The following is a 16865-nucleotide window of genomic DNA, read 5'->3' on the forward strand; positions in this document are numbered from 1 at the left end:
GGAGGCTGAGGTGGGTGGATTACTTGAGCTCAGGAGTTCAAGACCAGCCTGGGCAACTTGGCGAAACCCGTCTCTACCAAAAATACAAAAACTTAGCCGGGCGTGGTGGCATGCGCCTGTAGTCCCAGCTACTGGGGAGGTTGAGGCGAGAGGGTCGCCTGAGCCCGGGAGGTTGAGGCTGCAGTGAGCTGAGACCGTGCCATTGCACTCCAGCCTGGGGGACAGAGCCAGACCCAGTCCCCCCAAAAATAAAAGTGTTGGGCTTGTTGTTATCAATGTGTAGTGCCTGACATTGTATCAACTCATTTAATCTTCACGATAGCATCGTGGCTGGGGGCCTGGGGAGGACTATTGTAAACCCCATTTTACAGAAAAGGAAACAAAGGCACAGAGCGGCAGAGCTGGGATTACGAACCCAGGCAATCTGGCTTTAGAGACCATACCCTTAACTGTGCTAGAGCATTATCCCAATATATGTTGATATATTTGTGACTTTATTTCTTCAGCGATTATCTCCCCTCGCCAATGCACAGGTCTGCGGGAGCATGGACTGTCTGAAAGGTTCTGAGTCTAGCTTTAAGCACAGTGCCTGGCACATACCATTTGTTGAATAAATGGATCTATCTATATATATGTGTGTGTGTGTGTGTGTGTGTGTGTCTGTGTGTGTGTGTATTTTTTTTTTTTTTGAGATGGAGTTTTGCTCTTGTTGCCCAGACTGGAGTGCAATGGCGCGATCTCGGCTCACCGCAACCTCCGCCTCCCGGGTTCAAGCGATTCTCCTGCCTCAGCCTCCTGAGTAGTTGGGACTATAGGCATGCGCCACCACGCCAAGCTAATTTTGTATTTTTAGTAGAGACGTGGTTTCTCCATGTTGGTCAGGCTGATCTTGAACTCCCGACCTCAGGTGATCCGCCCGCTTCGGCCTCCCAAAGTGCTGGGATTACAGGCGTGAACCACCTCACCTGGCCTACTGGATCAATATCTTTTTTAAAAATTCCACACTGGGAGGCATTTGGTGTAGGACTGAATCCCCATATTTTAGAAGCCGCCATGTCTCTTCTTGCCTCGATTTCCCATCCTGTTAATCAGGAGACTCAGGGCGGGAGGACAAAGCCAGGTAGGTGCAAGACGCGCGAGCGCAGCGACTACGAAAATGGAGTCGGAAGCCGTAATCTTCAGTTTCCTCCGCTGCATGAGGCACCACGTGCACCACGTGGACTAAAGGAGACACTGTCTTCTCCATTTTGAAGAGGTGTCCAGGCTTCAAGACCTAGGCTCCAATTTCTCACCGTGAAGAAGCTCGGGAAAACCGGGAGCTTAGGGAGGCGCGCGGGCAGAGGCTACCCGTCCCCGCGGCCTCTAGACAGGGGCGGAGGCCGTACCCGGCCTCCGCGGGCCCCGCCCCCGGACGGCGGAAGCCGAGCTCGCCCTCTCCGCCCGGGCCTGGGCGTGTCCCGCGGGCGCACGGCATGCTGGGAAGGCGTCCGCGCGGCGGCCATTTTGTCTTGTCGGCTCCTGTGTGTGGGAGGATTTTCGGCCTGAGAGCGGGCCGAGGAGATTGGCGACGGTGTCGCCCCTGTTTTCGTTGGCGGGTGCCTGGGCTGGTGGGAACAGCCGCCCGAAGGAAGCACCATGATTTCGGCCGCGCAGTTGTTGGATGAGTTAATGGGCCGGGACCGAAACCTAGCCCCGGACGAGAAGCGCAGCAACGTGCGGTGGGACCACGAGAGCGTAAGTCCCGCGGGCCTTGGGCCTGATCCCGGGCTCCGTGGGGGAGGGGAGCGGGCGCGGGCTGTGGTCCTCCTGGCCGCGGGGCGATGTGGGGCCAGGGCCGCACCTGGGGTCGAGCGTCTGACCCGGTGCCCGTGGAGCCAGGAGGAAGGATGGCCCGGGAGGGAGGATGGGGTACGGACCTGGGGATGGGGGTGATTTGGTTTTGTTGTTCTAGTATCAAGGGGGTCCAGGAGAGCCCTTGGCAGAATTGAAAAGCACCTTGATGAGGCGGGGAGACGCGGGAAAGGATAGCAGCATCCTATTAAATCTAGCGGCTCCGAGGTTTCACCTCATTATGAAATAGGGAGAAGGGCACATTCTTCTGTAGTTTGGGTTGAACGTCGTATTTAGACTAAAATTTCTGACCAGGATTCATGGTAAAAATCGTGGCGGTATTTTATTTAAGTAATTACAACGTGACGCTTATACGGGGAAATAGAAATGTAAAAGTAGTAGTTTACTTGTTAGGGTTTACCGTGATGATTTACAAGCATTGTTCGTTAACAGTATTCTAAGAAGTCCCTTATAGAGGCAGCTGTCAAGGTTTTTTCTTCCACATTAGACTCATTTGATGCTCTTAGCCCTGGGAGTAAAGGTAAATATTATAACCCCAGTTTCACTGGTGAGACTTAAAAAGGCTCACCCAAAGTCTTGGCAACTGAGGAAACTAATCTTTGTAGTTCTGTTAGTTTTCCACAATCCTATGAAACTGGTTCTCTGCACATGCTGTAGCATTTCAAGTGTTTTGATCTAGTTTTGAACATGTAGTGTAATGTTTTTACTTTAGGTCTTACCTGGAGAATAGATACAGAATTTAATTTTACTTTGCGGTTATAAATCTAACATGCTAATTTTAAAACAATTGCTAATCAAAATCGGAAGGAATAGTTCAGGTAATGCATGCTTCTTTAGAAAACTGTTTTCTTATTCTTTTTAAACGTAGGCTTTGGTTAAGGTAAAATTTCTTTTTTGCAGTGTAGGAAAGCAAGTTGGTGCTAGATGACTCCTTTTAGGACCTTAAGAAAGAGTAAGTTTGGCTCAAGTTGTGTTGGGGTGCTACCTGATTCCAAAGTAGTATGAAACATTCTTAGAGTAGAATTTATTGTTTTTAAGAGGTGGCTTTTTTGTTTTTAACATTTGGCTCCCCACCCCCGCGACCATTTGTCACAATAGGAGACTTAAGGAACTGCTTATCTTGACCATCTTTCTTTTGTAGGCATCTTTGTTACAGCGAAGTAACTTTTTTTTGTTTTTAACTACCTAACTCTGTAACCTTTCAGTCTAAACTTCGCAAAGGTGTTAGGAATAACGCTCAAAATCCTAAGTAAGGTAAAAAACCAAAACATTATGGCGATTCGGCTTATGTTCAATAGGTTATTTGTATATTTTGAATTCAAGAGAAAAATGCCTTCCATTGCACTGCTTATCAGTTGGAGCAGCCTTGTATCTCTGCACCCTTGGCTTTGAACACGTTTTAGAGAAACTTCTCTTTCCTGGGGTAATTTGTTGCCACATTGCATTGTATGTGATGGGTTTATGACTCTGCAATGATGAGGCCCTCAGAATAGCAATTTAGGTTTTATGTCATCTCAGCCATAATCTGCTTTGCTTTCAGTTTTAGTACTTTTCACTATTTTTAACTTTCAGTGTTTATTACTAAAGTATTTAATGCCTTAATGACAGATTGCACTTCATTCTAGATTGAAGGATTTCAAGTCAGTTACTGGCATTTCCGATTGATAACTGCAGGGAAAATGTTTTTAGTGTTGAGCAAAAACAAAGCACATGGTCTCATCTAAATAGGTGGAATTATTGTGTAATAAAGCTGGGGAAGCTCTTGATATCGTTTCCGGGTTATCTGCATATTCTTGTACTGTTGGCTGTTAGTGCTAAACCTGCAGGGATGGGCAAACCCATTATATGCTGAAAAGGATTCACCATCACTATAGCCTGATATTTTAACATATTTTTGCATTCCTGTTCTATCTGGAAATTTTTCTTGGCCATACTTGCATTAAATGCATTAAATGGAAGAAGCCATTTCAGCTGAATGGGACCTTGTTTTTTTTTTTTTTTTTTTTGGAATAGAGATAAATACCAAAATAAGGAAAGGAAGCAACCATTAATTAAAACGACAGTTGGCCGTGGCATCTGTAGCTATTTAACAGTCAAAATGGTAACTTTACCTTAGTATTAAAAGTAGTCCCTAGATAGCTGTATTTGACCTGTGGAATTTGTTTTAAATGCAGATTTCTGTACATCAACTCCTTCAACTCCCCTTCCCAGAGAGTCTGCTTCTGTCCGTCTTGGGGAAGGGTCCCAGTATCTGCATTTTTAAAAATGGCTCCTCTTATGCATTCTTGTTTTTTTTTTTTTTTTGAGACGGCGTCTTGCTCTGTCGCCCAGGCTGGAGTGCAATGGCGTGATCTCGGCTCATGGCAACCTCCATCTCCCGGGTTCAAGCGATTCTCCTGCCTCAGCCTCCTGAGTAGCTGGGACTACAGGCGCCCTCCACCATGTCCAGCTAATTTTTATATTTTTAATAGAGATGGGGTTTCACCATGTTGGCCAGGATGGTCTCGATCTCTTGACCCCGTGATCCGCCCGCCTCGGCCTCCCAAAGTGCTGGGATTACAGGCGTGAGCCACCGCGCCCGGCGGGCTCCTCTTACGCATTCTAAAGTTTGTGATCTACTGTTTCCTGACCCATCCTGATTAGTCCTGGGCTTTTAATTGTGCATATCTGCACAATTAAATCTTAATTGGTAGTAATTTGGTAGTAGATTCTAATACTGTACTTTTTTCTCCTTTTCATGATGAGTAATAAGTGAGCAAGCAGCACTTGCGAAGCTCAGTTTCAAGTGAAGGATGCATCTGTGATGCAAAATCATCAACCATTTATTTGTAATGGTGTGTATGTAACCTTCACCAACGTATTTTACTAGGGCTAGTGCTTTTACAGGCATTTCTAACTTTGTAGATTGCTACCTCTGGATCTGAGAAACTTTGCAGCTAAAGTCAAGTCGGCTTTAATACTGTTTCATGGATTCGTTGGTACACCCTCCCACTGTGTTTATTTGTATTTTGCAATTGTTTGAGATTATTGCTTTGGTTTTTTGCACTAAGCAATTGCTTGGTTAATCCTAAACAACCACAGTGATGAGGAAAGCATGTGATTGTAACTAACTGCCTAGGGTGAGTACCTTTCAGTGAGGGTTTGATTTCAGTGTTTGCCAGAGAAGGCACTAGTAGCCATATTATTAGAAGATTGTAGTAAATTGTAAAGTCTGATCTGGAGCTTTTGTTATTTTTTATGTAGCAAGACAGAAATTTTGTAGTTCCAAATTGAGGTTTTTATATTCTAGATCTCAACCTGGAAATGAAATTACTTAATTGTTAACACTGATTCTAATATCTGAAATGAGTTTTCTTCCATTTATCAAACTCAAGCCTACCCTTCCTTCTGTGAAGGTTTAACGTGAAGGTTTAATAATTTATGAAGGAAATTGAACTAAATGTTCTTTTCTAAAATCTTTGGAATGTTAGCAGATACTGTCATTGACACTGAAAAGTTGTTTAGAAAAGGAAAAACAGCTAAAGCTTCTGTCCACATTTTTTACTTGTAAACTTTTTCTTTTTGCTTTAAAAATGTTCAGAATTTTGGAGCGAAAATTGAAAGCAAAAAAATAGTAATTACAATGCATGATGATATCTATTAATATGTATTTTACTAGTTTTCATTCAGAGTCACCAAAATGTTCATAGTAACTTACTATGTTACCATGGAGTAAGATAGAAAAGCATTTTCTACCTCGCCCCCCACCCCCCCCCCTTTTTTTTGAGACGGAGTCTTGCTCTGTTGCCCAGGCTAGAGTGCAGTGGCATGATCTTGGCTCACTGCAACCTCCACTTCCCGGCCTCAGTGTCCCAAGTAATTGGGATTGCAGGCGTGCGCCACCACGCCCGGCTAATTTTTATATTTTTAGTAGAGACAGGGTTTCGCCATGTTGGCCAGGCTGGTCTTGAACTCCTGACCTCAAGTGATCTGTCTGCCTCAGTCTCCCAAAGTGCTGAGGTTACAGGCATGAGCCACTGCACCCAGCTGGCATTTCCTACCTTACTCCATAGTAAAATAGTAAGTGTTGGCTTCTCAGAATTGCCAGCAGTCCATGTGTTATATGTGTATGTAATTGCTGTTTGCTTTTCTTCCCAAAACATACAGAATTAGAGTGAATAGTATAATATAATGAACTCCCCATGTACTCATACACAATTTGCAATATTAGCACCTGGTCAATATTATTTCCTCTGTATCCCTTCCATTATTTTGAAGCAATTCTGTTATTGTCAACCTTAAAGCCATCATTGTATATCTGTAAAATACAAGGACTTTAAAAAAAAAAAAAGTAGCCGACCGGGCATGATGGCTCACACCTTTAATCTCAACATTGAGAGGCCAAGGCAGGCGGATCACTTGAGGCCGGGAGTTCGAGACTAGCCTGGCCAACATGGTGAAACCCTGTCTCTACTAAAAAATAAAAAAATTAGCTGGGCGTAGTGGTGCATGCCTGTAATCCCAGCTACTCCGGAGGTTGAGGCGGGAGGATCCTTTCAACCCAGGAGGCAGAGGTTGCAGTGAGCCGAGATGGTGCCACCACAGTCCAGCCTGGGCAACAGAGTGACACTCTGTCTCAAAAAAAAAAAAATAGAATAAAATAACCACAATACCATAATCACACTGAAAATTATAGTAAGGTATTTCCTAAATCTTTGGTTGCTTTAGGAAAACGTGTGTGTGTGTCTGTGTGTGTGTGTCTGTGTCTGTGTGTCATTATATATGTTATTAGTCTTGATTTCCTCACAAAAGGAGAAGGTAGCTTAAGTTTGTAAATTTGACTTTTTTGCTAATACAGTTCTTTGTTTTATGAAATATTTTATCTCTGTTTTTTTTCCCCCGAGATGGAGTCTTGCTCTGTTGCCCAAGTTGGAGTGCAGTGGTGTGATCTCAGCTCACTGCAACCTCCACCTCCTGGGTTCAAGCGATTCTGCCTCCAGAGTAGGTGGAATTACAGGTGCATGCCACCATGCCTGACTGATTGTTGTATTGTTGTAGAGATGGGGTTTCACCATGTTTGCCGGTCTGGTCTTGAACTTTTGACAACAAGTGATCCTCCCTCAGCCCCCCAAAGTGCTGGGATTACAGGCGTGAGCTACCGTGCCCAGCCCTTCTCTTCATTTCTTATAGTAAGTTAGGAAAATTGTTGTATTCATTTATCCAACAAAAATGTATTACTCGGCTGGGCGCGGTAGCTCACGCCTGTAATCCTAGCACTTTGCGAGGCTGAGGCAGGTGGATCACCTGAGGTCAGGAGTTCGAGACCAGCCTGGCCAACATGGCAAAACCCTGTCTCTACTACAAATACAAAAATTAGCCAGGTGTGGTGGCGCACGCCTGTAATCCCAGCTACTGGGGAGGCTGAGGAAGGAAAATCACTTGAACCCGGGAGGTGGAGGTTGCAGTGAGCCGAGATCATGCCACTGCACTCCAGCCTGCGAAACAGGAGCAAGACTCCATTTCAAAAAAAATATATAAAGTATTGCTCTTAGGTAGATAACAGCAGGATAGTACAGATACAGCACTTGGTCCTAAAGAGCCATCAGGTATTGGTGACAGGAAGGAGTAAATCCACTTTTTTTTCCAATGGGGATTATTGCAATTGAATGTAAACGCATTTCCATAACAGAATATGATAAATGCCACCATTGGGAAAAGTAAAATTGACCCTTGAACAACACGGGTTTGAGTTGAGTGTGTCCACTTATACGTGGAGTTTTTTCAATAAATATATTGGAACATTTTTTGGAGATTTGCAACAATTTGAAAAAACTTGAAGACAAATCACGTAGCCTAGAAATATTTTTAAAATTTAAGAAAAGATAAGTACATCACAAATACATAAAATAGATGTATATACTAGTTTATCATTTTCCTACCACAAAATACATACGAATCATAAAAAGTTAAACTCTATGAAAACTTACGCACACAGTACATGGTGCCACTAGCAGTCCAGAGAAAGTAAAGATTGAGTAATAACTGCATAAAATTAACTATAGTACATACTGTAATACTGTAATAATTTTGTAGCCACCTGTTGTTATTACAGTGAGCTCAAGTGTTACCAGGCTCCACTTAAAATGCCCTATGACCTGTGACTGATAATCTCTGCATGAGCAGTTGGTGTCTAAAGTAAATTGCATATCACAGTAAAAAATTATCCCTTGGTTCTTGTGTATTTTCATCAGTTTATTGCAATACCGTATAAACTTTTGTTTTGCTTTTTGTTGTTGTTTTTGAGACAGTTTTGCTCTGTCGCCCAGGCTGGAGTGCAGTGGTGCCGTCTCGGCTCACTGCAACCTCTGCTTCCCAGGTTCAAGCAGTTGTCATACCTCAGCCTCCCAAGTAGCTGGGATTACAGCTGTGTACCACCATGTCTGGCTAAGTTTTGTATTTTTAGTAGAGATGGGGTTTTGTCATGTTGGCCAGGCTGGGCTCGAACTCCTGGCCTTAAGTGATCTGCCCACCTTGGCCTCCCAAAGTGCTGGGGTTAGAGGTGTGAGCCACAGCGCCTGGCCTATGTACAATACCATGACCTTTGAATAATGCCCTGAGACCCATACGAAGTGCAGCTAGTGACATTGGAAGTGCTCCGAAGAAGCAGAAAAGTCATGAGAATACAAGAAGTTAAATTGCTTGATATGTATGATAGACTGAGATCTGCATGTGGGGTTGCTGGCATTTCAGACAATTCATCTTTTGTATACAGTTGACCTAAACTTAGGGTATTGATAAATACAGCACTGTAAATGTGTTTTCACATTTTTTTCTCTAGCTTACTTACAGTTATTTTTTTCCCTAAACATTCTACAGTGCACATCTCTAGCTTACTTTATTGTAAGAATACAGTATATAGCCAGGCACTGTGGCTTACGTCTGTAATCCCAGCACTTTGGGAGGCTGAGGTAGGCAGATCACTTGAGGTCAGGAGTTGGAGACCAGCCTGGCTAACATGGTGAAACCCTGTCTCTACTAAAAATACAAAAATTAGCCAGGCGTTGTGGCCGGTGCTTATAATCCCAGCTACTCAGGAGGCTGAGGCAGGAGAATTGCTTGAACCCGGGAGGCGGAGGTTGCAGTGAGCCGAGATCACGCCACCGCACTCCAGCGTGGTTGACAGAGCGAGACTTTGTCTAAAAAAAAAAAAAAAAAAAAATGCAGTATATAATACAAATAATATACAAAAGATGTGTTAATCAACGGTTAATGTTATTGTAAGGCTTCCAGTCAGTTGTAGGCTTTTGATAGTTAAGTTTTAGGGGAGTTAGGGTCAGTAACTCTCTTAGTTGTTATAAAGGAATACCTGAGGCTGGATAATTTATAAAGAAAAGAGGTTTATTTAGTTCAGTTCCACAGGCTGTACAAGAAGCATTGTAGCTGGTACCTATCTGGTGAGGGTCCCAGACTGCTTCCACTCATGGCAGAACGGGAGCCAGCATGTGCAAAGATCACGTGGCTAGGAGTGCCAGGCTCTGTTCAACAACCAATTTTCCAGTCAACTAAGAATGGGAATTCACTCCCACAAGAATGTTTTTTTTGGGGACCAAAGAAACCATATCCAAACCATAGCAGTGCCCGTAGCCCCCCGAGTTCAAAGGTCAACTGTACAGCATACACAGGAAAGGAGTGCATAACCCAGACTGGGATGGATACTCAGGAAAGGCCTGTCAGACAAAGTGGTTTTTAAATACATTTACCTAAAGGATTGGCAGGAATTGGCCTGAGGGAGAGGAGAGAGAAGACACCTTACCAGCCTGAAGGAAGAGCTGGAGAAAAATCGGTGAATTTGGCAAATTTTAAATAGTATTGTAGTGTGTGTGTTTTTGTTGGGTGGGGGAGTGTAGATAGGTAGGCAAGAACTTGGTTTTAAATAGTTTTTATAGGCCAAGTGCGGTGGCTCATGCCTGTAATCCCAGTACTTTGGGAGGCAGAGACGGGTGGATCACGAGGTCAGGAGATCGAGACCATCCTGGCTAACATGGTGAAACCCTGTCTCTACTAAAAATACAACAACAACAAAAAAATTAGCTGGGCGTGGTGGCAGGCACCTGTAGTCCCAGCTACTCTGGAGGCTGAGGCAGGAGAATGGTGTGAACCCGGGAGGCGGAGCTTGCGGTGAGCCGAGATCGCGCCACTGCACTCCAGCCTGGGCGACAGAGTGAGACTCCGTCTCAAAAAAAAAAAAAGTTTTTATAAGCCTTGTTAAAAGTTTAGACTTTATTACATTGGGAAATAACTGAAGGCTCTAAGCAGAAGAGAGATGTTTACTAACTGGCTGCTATGGAAGGTTGATTGAAATTTTACTAGAAGTTTGTGTAGGCAATAGTGAATCATGCCTGCAAAGGTATACATAATAAAATTAAAGGCAGGGAAATGAATGTGTGGTGGTGGTATAGCTGAAACAAAACTATATGTTATCAGGGACATAATTTTTGTTATAAATTCTTTTATTAAAAATTATCTCTTTGAGAGTTTATCTTTAACACAATGAATTGAACTCTTAGCTAAAAAGAAAATATTTATAGCCTGTCATAATCAGAATTAAACTATTAATATTAAGGCAGAAGTGACAAAAGACTACAGCGTGTAAGGTTGGTTTTTTTTTGTTTTTTTTTGTTTTTTTGAGACAGTCTTGATCTGTTGTCCAGGCTGGAGTGCAGTGGTGGGATCTCAGCTCACTGCAAACCTCTGCTTCCCTGGTTCAAGCGATTCTCATGCCTCAGTCTCCCGAGTAGCTGGAATTACAGGCGTGTGCCACCATGCTTGGCTAATTTTTGTATTTTTAGTAGAGATGGCGTTTCGCCATTTTGGCCAGGCTGGTCTCAAACTCCTGGCTTCAAGTGAATCTGCCTGCCTCGGCCTCCCAAAGTGCTAGGATTGCAGGTGTGAGCCGCTGCGCCTGGCTCGTGTTCCTTTTTTTTTTTTTTTTTTTGAGACAGAGTCTCGCTGTCACCCAGGCTGGGGTGCAGTGGCGCGGTTCACTGCAGGCTCCACCCCCCGGGGTTCACGCCATTCTCCTGCCTCAGCCTCCCGAGTAGCTGGGACTACAGGCGCCCGCCACCACGCCCGGCTAATTTTTTTTTGTATTTTTAGTAGACACGGGGTTTCACTGTGTTAGCCAGGATGGTCTCGATTTTCTGACCTCGTGATCTACCCGCCCCGGCCTCCTAAAGTGCTGGGATTACAGGCGTGAGCCACCGCGCCCGGCCTCGTGTTCCTTTTTTTTAACCAATAAAATTTCCAGGTATTCCTGGATTTTAAATTAATCAATATTTGTATATGTATGGCATTTGATGTATTCCAGTAATATGTCCTGTTTCAGAATACAGTAAGTCTGCACTTAACGTCGTTAATGGGTTCTTGGAAACTGACTTCAGTTGAAATGACATATGACAAAAGTTTTACCATAGATTAGTTAATATAAAGAAGAGTTAGGTTTCTATGGCACATTCTGGTTACAGAAACATAACTAAAAAGACCCAAAACATTTCTGATATCAAACATTGAGATAAATTTGAGGTATACATACATTTAAGAAAGATGAATAAAAGCGAGGTAATTACCCAGTTCTTGGTGAATCAGTGAGTGATGGCAGTTGTGGTGGTGAGTTAAGTCAAGGAATAAATGTTTACAACTTGAACGTTGTCAGAAGCACCTCCTACCTCCAGTTCCAACACAATAATAAATATGATAAACTCACCACTTTTGGACTATGCTGTCTATTGTCATGCATTTGTATGATTATCATATGCTTTACAGACTTACATTTTACAATAATTTATATTCATTCCTTTCCAACCTCCTTATTCCAGTTCAGGGTGGTGGGTGGCCAGAGCTGATCCCGGCTGCCCAGGATGCAAGGCAGGAACTAACCCTGGACGGGATGCCGTCCCGTCACAGGGCATACTCACACACCCACACACACCCAGACTGGGACTTAGGCATGCCAGTTCACCTACTGTGCACAGGTTTGGGATGTGGAAGGAAACCAGAGTACTGGAAGAAAACCCATACAGATATGGGGAGAACTTGCAGACTCCTACACAGTTAGCCCCAGCTGGGAATCATTTTTTTTTCCCTCATCACATTATTCAAGGACTTACTGTATATAGTAATTAGGATTGGCTATTTAGATTTTTAAAATTTAAGTCCCTGTCAGTTTTACTGTTTCCAACATGAGTTCTGTTGCCAGTGTTTAGTTAATCGGAAGTAGATATTGAATATAAGTACATATTTTATATATATATATAATATGTATTTTTTGGCAGGGGGAGGGGGGACAATGTCTGGCTCTGTTACCCAGGCTGGAGTGCGGTAGCACAATCTCAGCTCACTGCAACCTCCACCTCCTGGGCTCGAGCAGTCTCCTCCCACTCCAGCCTCCTGAGTAGCTGGGACTGTAGGCCAGCACCACTCCTGGCTAATTTTTTTGTATTGGTGGAGATGGGGTCTTGCCACATTGCCCGGGCTGGTCTCAAACTCCTGAGCTTAAGCCATCTGCCTACCTCAGCCTCCCAAAGTGCTGAGATTACAGGCGTGAGCTACCGCTTCCAGTCTATTATCTTTATGATAAGCAGTTTAACAAAAATAGTGCAGACAGGCCAGGAGTTCGAGATCAACCATGGTAAAACCCCATCTCTACTAAAAAATTAGCCAGGCATGGTGGCAGTTGCCCATAATCCCAGCTTGGGAGGCTGAGGCATGAGAACTGCTTGAGCCCGGGAGGTAGAGATAGTGAGCCAAGATCGAACCACTGCACTCCAGCCTGGGTGACAGTAAGACTGTATCTCCAAAAAAAAAAAAAAAAAAAAAAAAAGTAAGACGTAAAAATAGTGCAGACAGCATTGAAAATATTTGATTAGCTCAAAGGAGAGTTGTATTGCTTAGTGTTGGATCTAAGTAGATATAGAAAGACAAAAATCATTAAGATGTCCTTAATGGGCCTGGTGCTGTGGCTCATGCCTGTAATCCCAGCACTTTGGGAGGCCAAGGTGGGTGGATCATTTGAGGTCAGAAGTTTGAGACCAGCCTGGCCAACATGGCTTAACCCCATCTACTAAAAATACAAAAATTAGCCAGGCATTGTGATAGGCTCCTGTAATCCCAGCCCTTCGGGAGGCTGAGGCAGGAGAATCACTTGAACGTGGGAGGCAGAGGTTGCATTGAGCCAAGATTGCGCCACTGCACTCCAGCCTGGGCAAGAGAGTGAGGCTCTGTCTCAAAAAAATAAATAAATAAATAAAAACTGTTGATGAGATTGAACACTTGTCACTAGTGTTGCCTTAAATTTATTAAGAGGATAAGTTAGGATTATGTAGGTATTTAGAGAGTTTGCATGGGTATTAATCTGTAATAAGAATTTATATCTTTTGGGGATTACTATTAAATGAAGAATGCTAGTATTCCAAAACTTGAGCAGTTGTCATGATTATATCCAAAAGAAAGATAAGAATTCTCTGGGTTTATTCTTTTTTTGAGACAGTCTCTCTCTGTCACCCAAGCTGGAGTATAGTGGTGTGATCTCAGCTAACTGCAACCTCTCCCTCCCGGGTTCAAGCAATTCTCCCACCTCAGCCTCCCAAGTAGCTGGGATTACAGGCACTCACCATTATGCCCGGACAATTTTTGTATTTTGGTAGAGACGGTTTCACCATATTGGCCAGGCTGGTCTTGAACTCCTGACCTCAGGTGATTCACCTGCCTCCACCTCCCAAAGTGCTGGGATTACAGGTGTGAGCCACCACACCTGGCCTCTCTGGGTTTGTTCTTATCATTATTGATGACTTTATTTGAAGCATCCAAATATGTTCTTCCCGTTTTTTCGGATCCCTTGTTAATATTTTTAGTTAAAATCCTCAGTCTCTGGGGAGAGTTAAAAGAAGCAGTCCAGGTAGCTAGTATATTGCGTAGAGTAACAGATAATTCTGATGTACCATTAAATGGTAAAGCAGGAGAGTTGGAGTGGAAGGAACACTCAGAACTGGATTGGGGAAATGGATTCTAGTCTGGATTCTGCAGATATAGCTGGATGCCGTCAGGGCAGGTCATGTGGTCTCTAATGGGGTGATTGGACTAGATTAGGTAGCTTCTGGTTAGCCCACAGACAGGCATGTGTTATTTGGTATACACAGTGCCTAAAAACATTTAAAATAATAATGTGCAGCGGACAGGTCTACGGAAACCTACCCCCAAAGTCTGAAGAAGCTGAGAGGCCAAAGAGGCTGACAAATCCAGTTTCTTGGAAACATGTAATAGGGACCTACGAACAGAAGGCAGGTCTGTGTCTTGGGCAGCTGCTGGTGGCAAGACGATGTCATCTCCCCAGACCCAGGGCTATATACCATAGCGAAAGGGTATCTGTGCTTCAGAAGGCATGTGTAGGATAATTACTTATGGGCAGGATTTATGTTAAGTACAAAATCATCAAAATTGTTTTGACCTAAGGGCAGGATTTACAGTAAGTACATGTTCTTAACACAAGGAACAGTAGATAAAATAGAAGTCTTAGGGGCATTCCTGGAATTGGAGTTAATCGGAAGTCAGCCTGGCACTTTAACACCCAAGATGGAGTTGCTTTAGCTTTTACGTAGGCTAACACCTTTTTCTTCCAGTTTAGCAAATGTATACAGTTTAATCTTTACAATCCCACTATAAGAAATTTATTACCTCCTTATTTATTTAATTGAGTCTTGCCCTTTTCACCCAGGCTGAAGTGCAGTGGCATGATCACCACTCACTGCAGTGTCAACCTCCTGAGCTCCAAGGACCCTTCCACCCTGGCCACCCAAGTAGCTGGGACTACAGGTGTGTGACACCATACCTGGTTAATTTTTTTCATTCTTTTTTTTTTTTAGAGACAAGGTCTCACTAGATTGCCCAGGCTAGGCTCACATGATCCTCCTGCTTTGGCCTCCTGAAGTGCTGGGATTACAGGCATAAGCCACTGGGCCCAGCTTATCTCCTTTTTTAATACTATGAAGAAACCAAGGCGGAATTACGACATCTGGTTCTTTTTTTTTTTTCTTTTTTAGACAGGTTGCGTTCTGTCGCCCTAGCTGGAGTGCAGCGTTGTGATCACAGCACACTGCCACCTCCACCTCCGAGGCTCAAGCAATCCTCCCATCTCAACCTCCCAAAGTGCTGGGATTACAGGCACGAGCCCTGGTTCTTTAGCAGATAAGCAACGGCGAAGATTCATTGTGCCATGTTGCAGTGTACCTATTTCACATGCTTGAGAGTCAGGAGGGACTGTAGAGATATGTTTATTCATTTTTGTTTTTGTTTTTAATGGGGAACGTTTCTGAGGATCATAGACATTGTGTCTTGCCTACCTTAAACTTAGGAAACACTTAAATTGGTCATGAGGCCGTTAGAAGTCCTATTGAAAACAATAAAATTAATCTTTAGATAGAACAATCTCAAACCCTAGAATATATTACTGTAAAAATGGGAAATAGAAGTGAAATGTTTGTAAGTAAAAATAAAATTCACAGTAAAACTTTCTTTTTTTTTTTTTTTTTTTGAGACGGAGTCTCGCTCTATCACCCGGTGGTGCGATCTCTGCTCACTGCAAGCTCCACCTCCTGGGTTCACGCCATTCTCCTGCCTCAGCCTCCCAAGTAGCTGGGACTACAGGCGGCCGCTACCATGCCCGGCTAATTTTTTGTATTTTTAGTAGAGATGGGGTTTCACCGTGTTAGCCAGGATGATCTCAATCTCCTGAACTCGTGATCCGCCTGCTTCAGCCTTCCAGAGTGCTGGGATTACAGGCGTGAGCCACCGTGCGCAGCCAATTCACAGTAATAGTAAGACTTTTCATGTCTGTGAGGATGGCACACAAAATTTAGTTTTTTAATTATTTTATAACCATACAGTTTATGGCTATAAATAATAGCAGATCCTGGCAATAACTTTTACTAAATATAGTTGTGTGAAATTTTCGAGTCTTCAAAACAGGGTTAATATAATTGAAAGGTTAGGTCACAGTAAAAGTGGCATAATTGTTGCCACATCCTCCCTCCCCCAAATAAAAGAAACTCTCAATGTTTATAAAAGTTGAGTATTGGCATTGGTATTTTACTGTGATGCATTTAAAGTGAACACAAAGTTGAACAAAATGGATGTTTTAAGAATTAGAAAAACATATGGCATCACAAGCACTGGAACTTCAGAAATAATTTTTAAAAACATTAGCTTTAGATAGCATATAGTCTTTTAAAAATAAACTATTTGTGACAACAATGTTTAAGTTACAAAGAATAATCTTTTTTAAAACTTTCTTTTTTTTTTTTGGGACGGAGTTTCTCTCTTGCTGCCCAGGCCAGAGTGCAATGGCCTAATCTCGGCTCACCGCAACCTCCGCCTCCCAGGTTCAAGCAGTTCTCCTGCCTCAGCCTCCCGAGTAGTTGGGATTATAGGCATGCGCCACCATGCCTGGCTGATTTTGTATTTTCAGTGGAGACGGGGTTTCTCCATGTTGGTCACACTGGTCTCAAACTCCCGACCTCAGGTGATCCTCCTGCCTTGGCCTCCCAAAGTGCTGGGATTACAGGTATGAGCCACTGCACCCAGCCTTTAAAACTTTTATTATGTTCTTAGAGACGAGTTGTCACTTAATGTTGCCAGGGCCTGGAGTACAGTGGCTGTTCACAGGTGTGGTCCTAGCACACTACAGCCTCAAACTCCTCAAACACTACAGGCTCAACTAGTCTTCCCGCCTTAGCCTCCCAAGTAGCTGGCACTACAGGCCTGCACCACTGTGCCCAGCTGCAAAGAATAATCTTAAAAATCAAGTATAATAACTTAAAAAGCAAAGAAAGCAGTAGAAAGATACTAAGACATAAAGCTGTATCAGAGTAATATTGGCATAAAACTAGTGGCTTGCCTAGCTTAAACTTATGGAACAATAGTCTTAAATTGGTCATGAGGCCATTAGAAGTCCTATTGAAAACAAAATCAATCTTTAGAAAGAA

The 16865-nt window shown here is 43.4% G+C and overlaps 1 protein-coding gene across 5 annotated transcripts in view; it reads left to right on the forward strand.

Annotated features, from left to right (window-relative positions):
• Nucleotides 1-1475: 1475 nt before the first annotated feature.
• Nucleotides 1476-16865, forward strand: part of LOC116463575 (luc7-like protein 3) — a 33232-nt gene continuing 17842 nt past the window's right edge. For 3 of the 5 annotated variants that reach the window (XR_004246721.2, XM_032146764.2, XM_032146762.2), the window contains exon 1: nucleotides 1477-1734. Coding sequence is in view for 3 of the 5 variants with exons in the window: in XM_032146764.2 (XP_032002655.1) it covers nucleotides 1636-1734 (99 nt within the window). In the remaining 2 variants the exon portion in view is untranslated. Of the gene's footprint in view, nucleotides 1735-6762; nucleotides 6848-16865 lie in introns of those variants that run through there. The other 2 variants (XM_032146763.2, XM_032146766.2) reach the window with 2 other exon arrangements.

The sequence above is a fragment of the Hylobates moloch genome, unplaced genomic scaffold (assembly GCF_009828535.3).
Source record: "Hylobates moloch isolate HMO894 unplaced genomic scaffold, HMol_V3 SCAFFOLD_42, whole genome shotgun sequence".
Lineage (NCBI taxonomy): Eukaryota > Metazoa > Chordata > Mammalia > Primates > Hylobatidae > Hylobates > Hylobates moloch.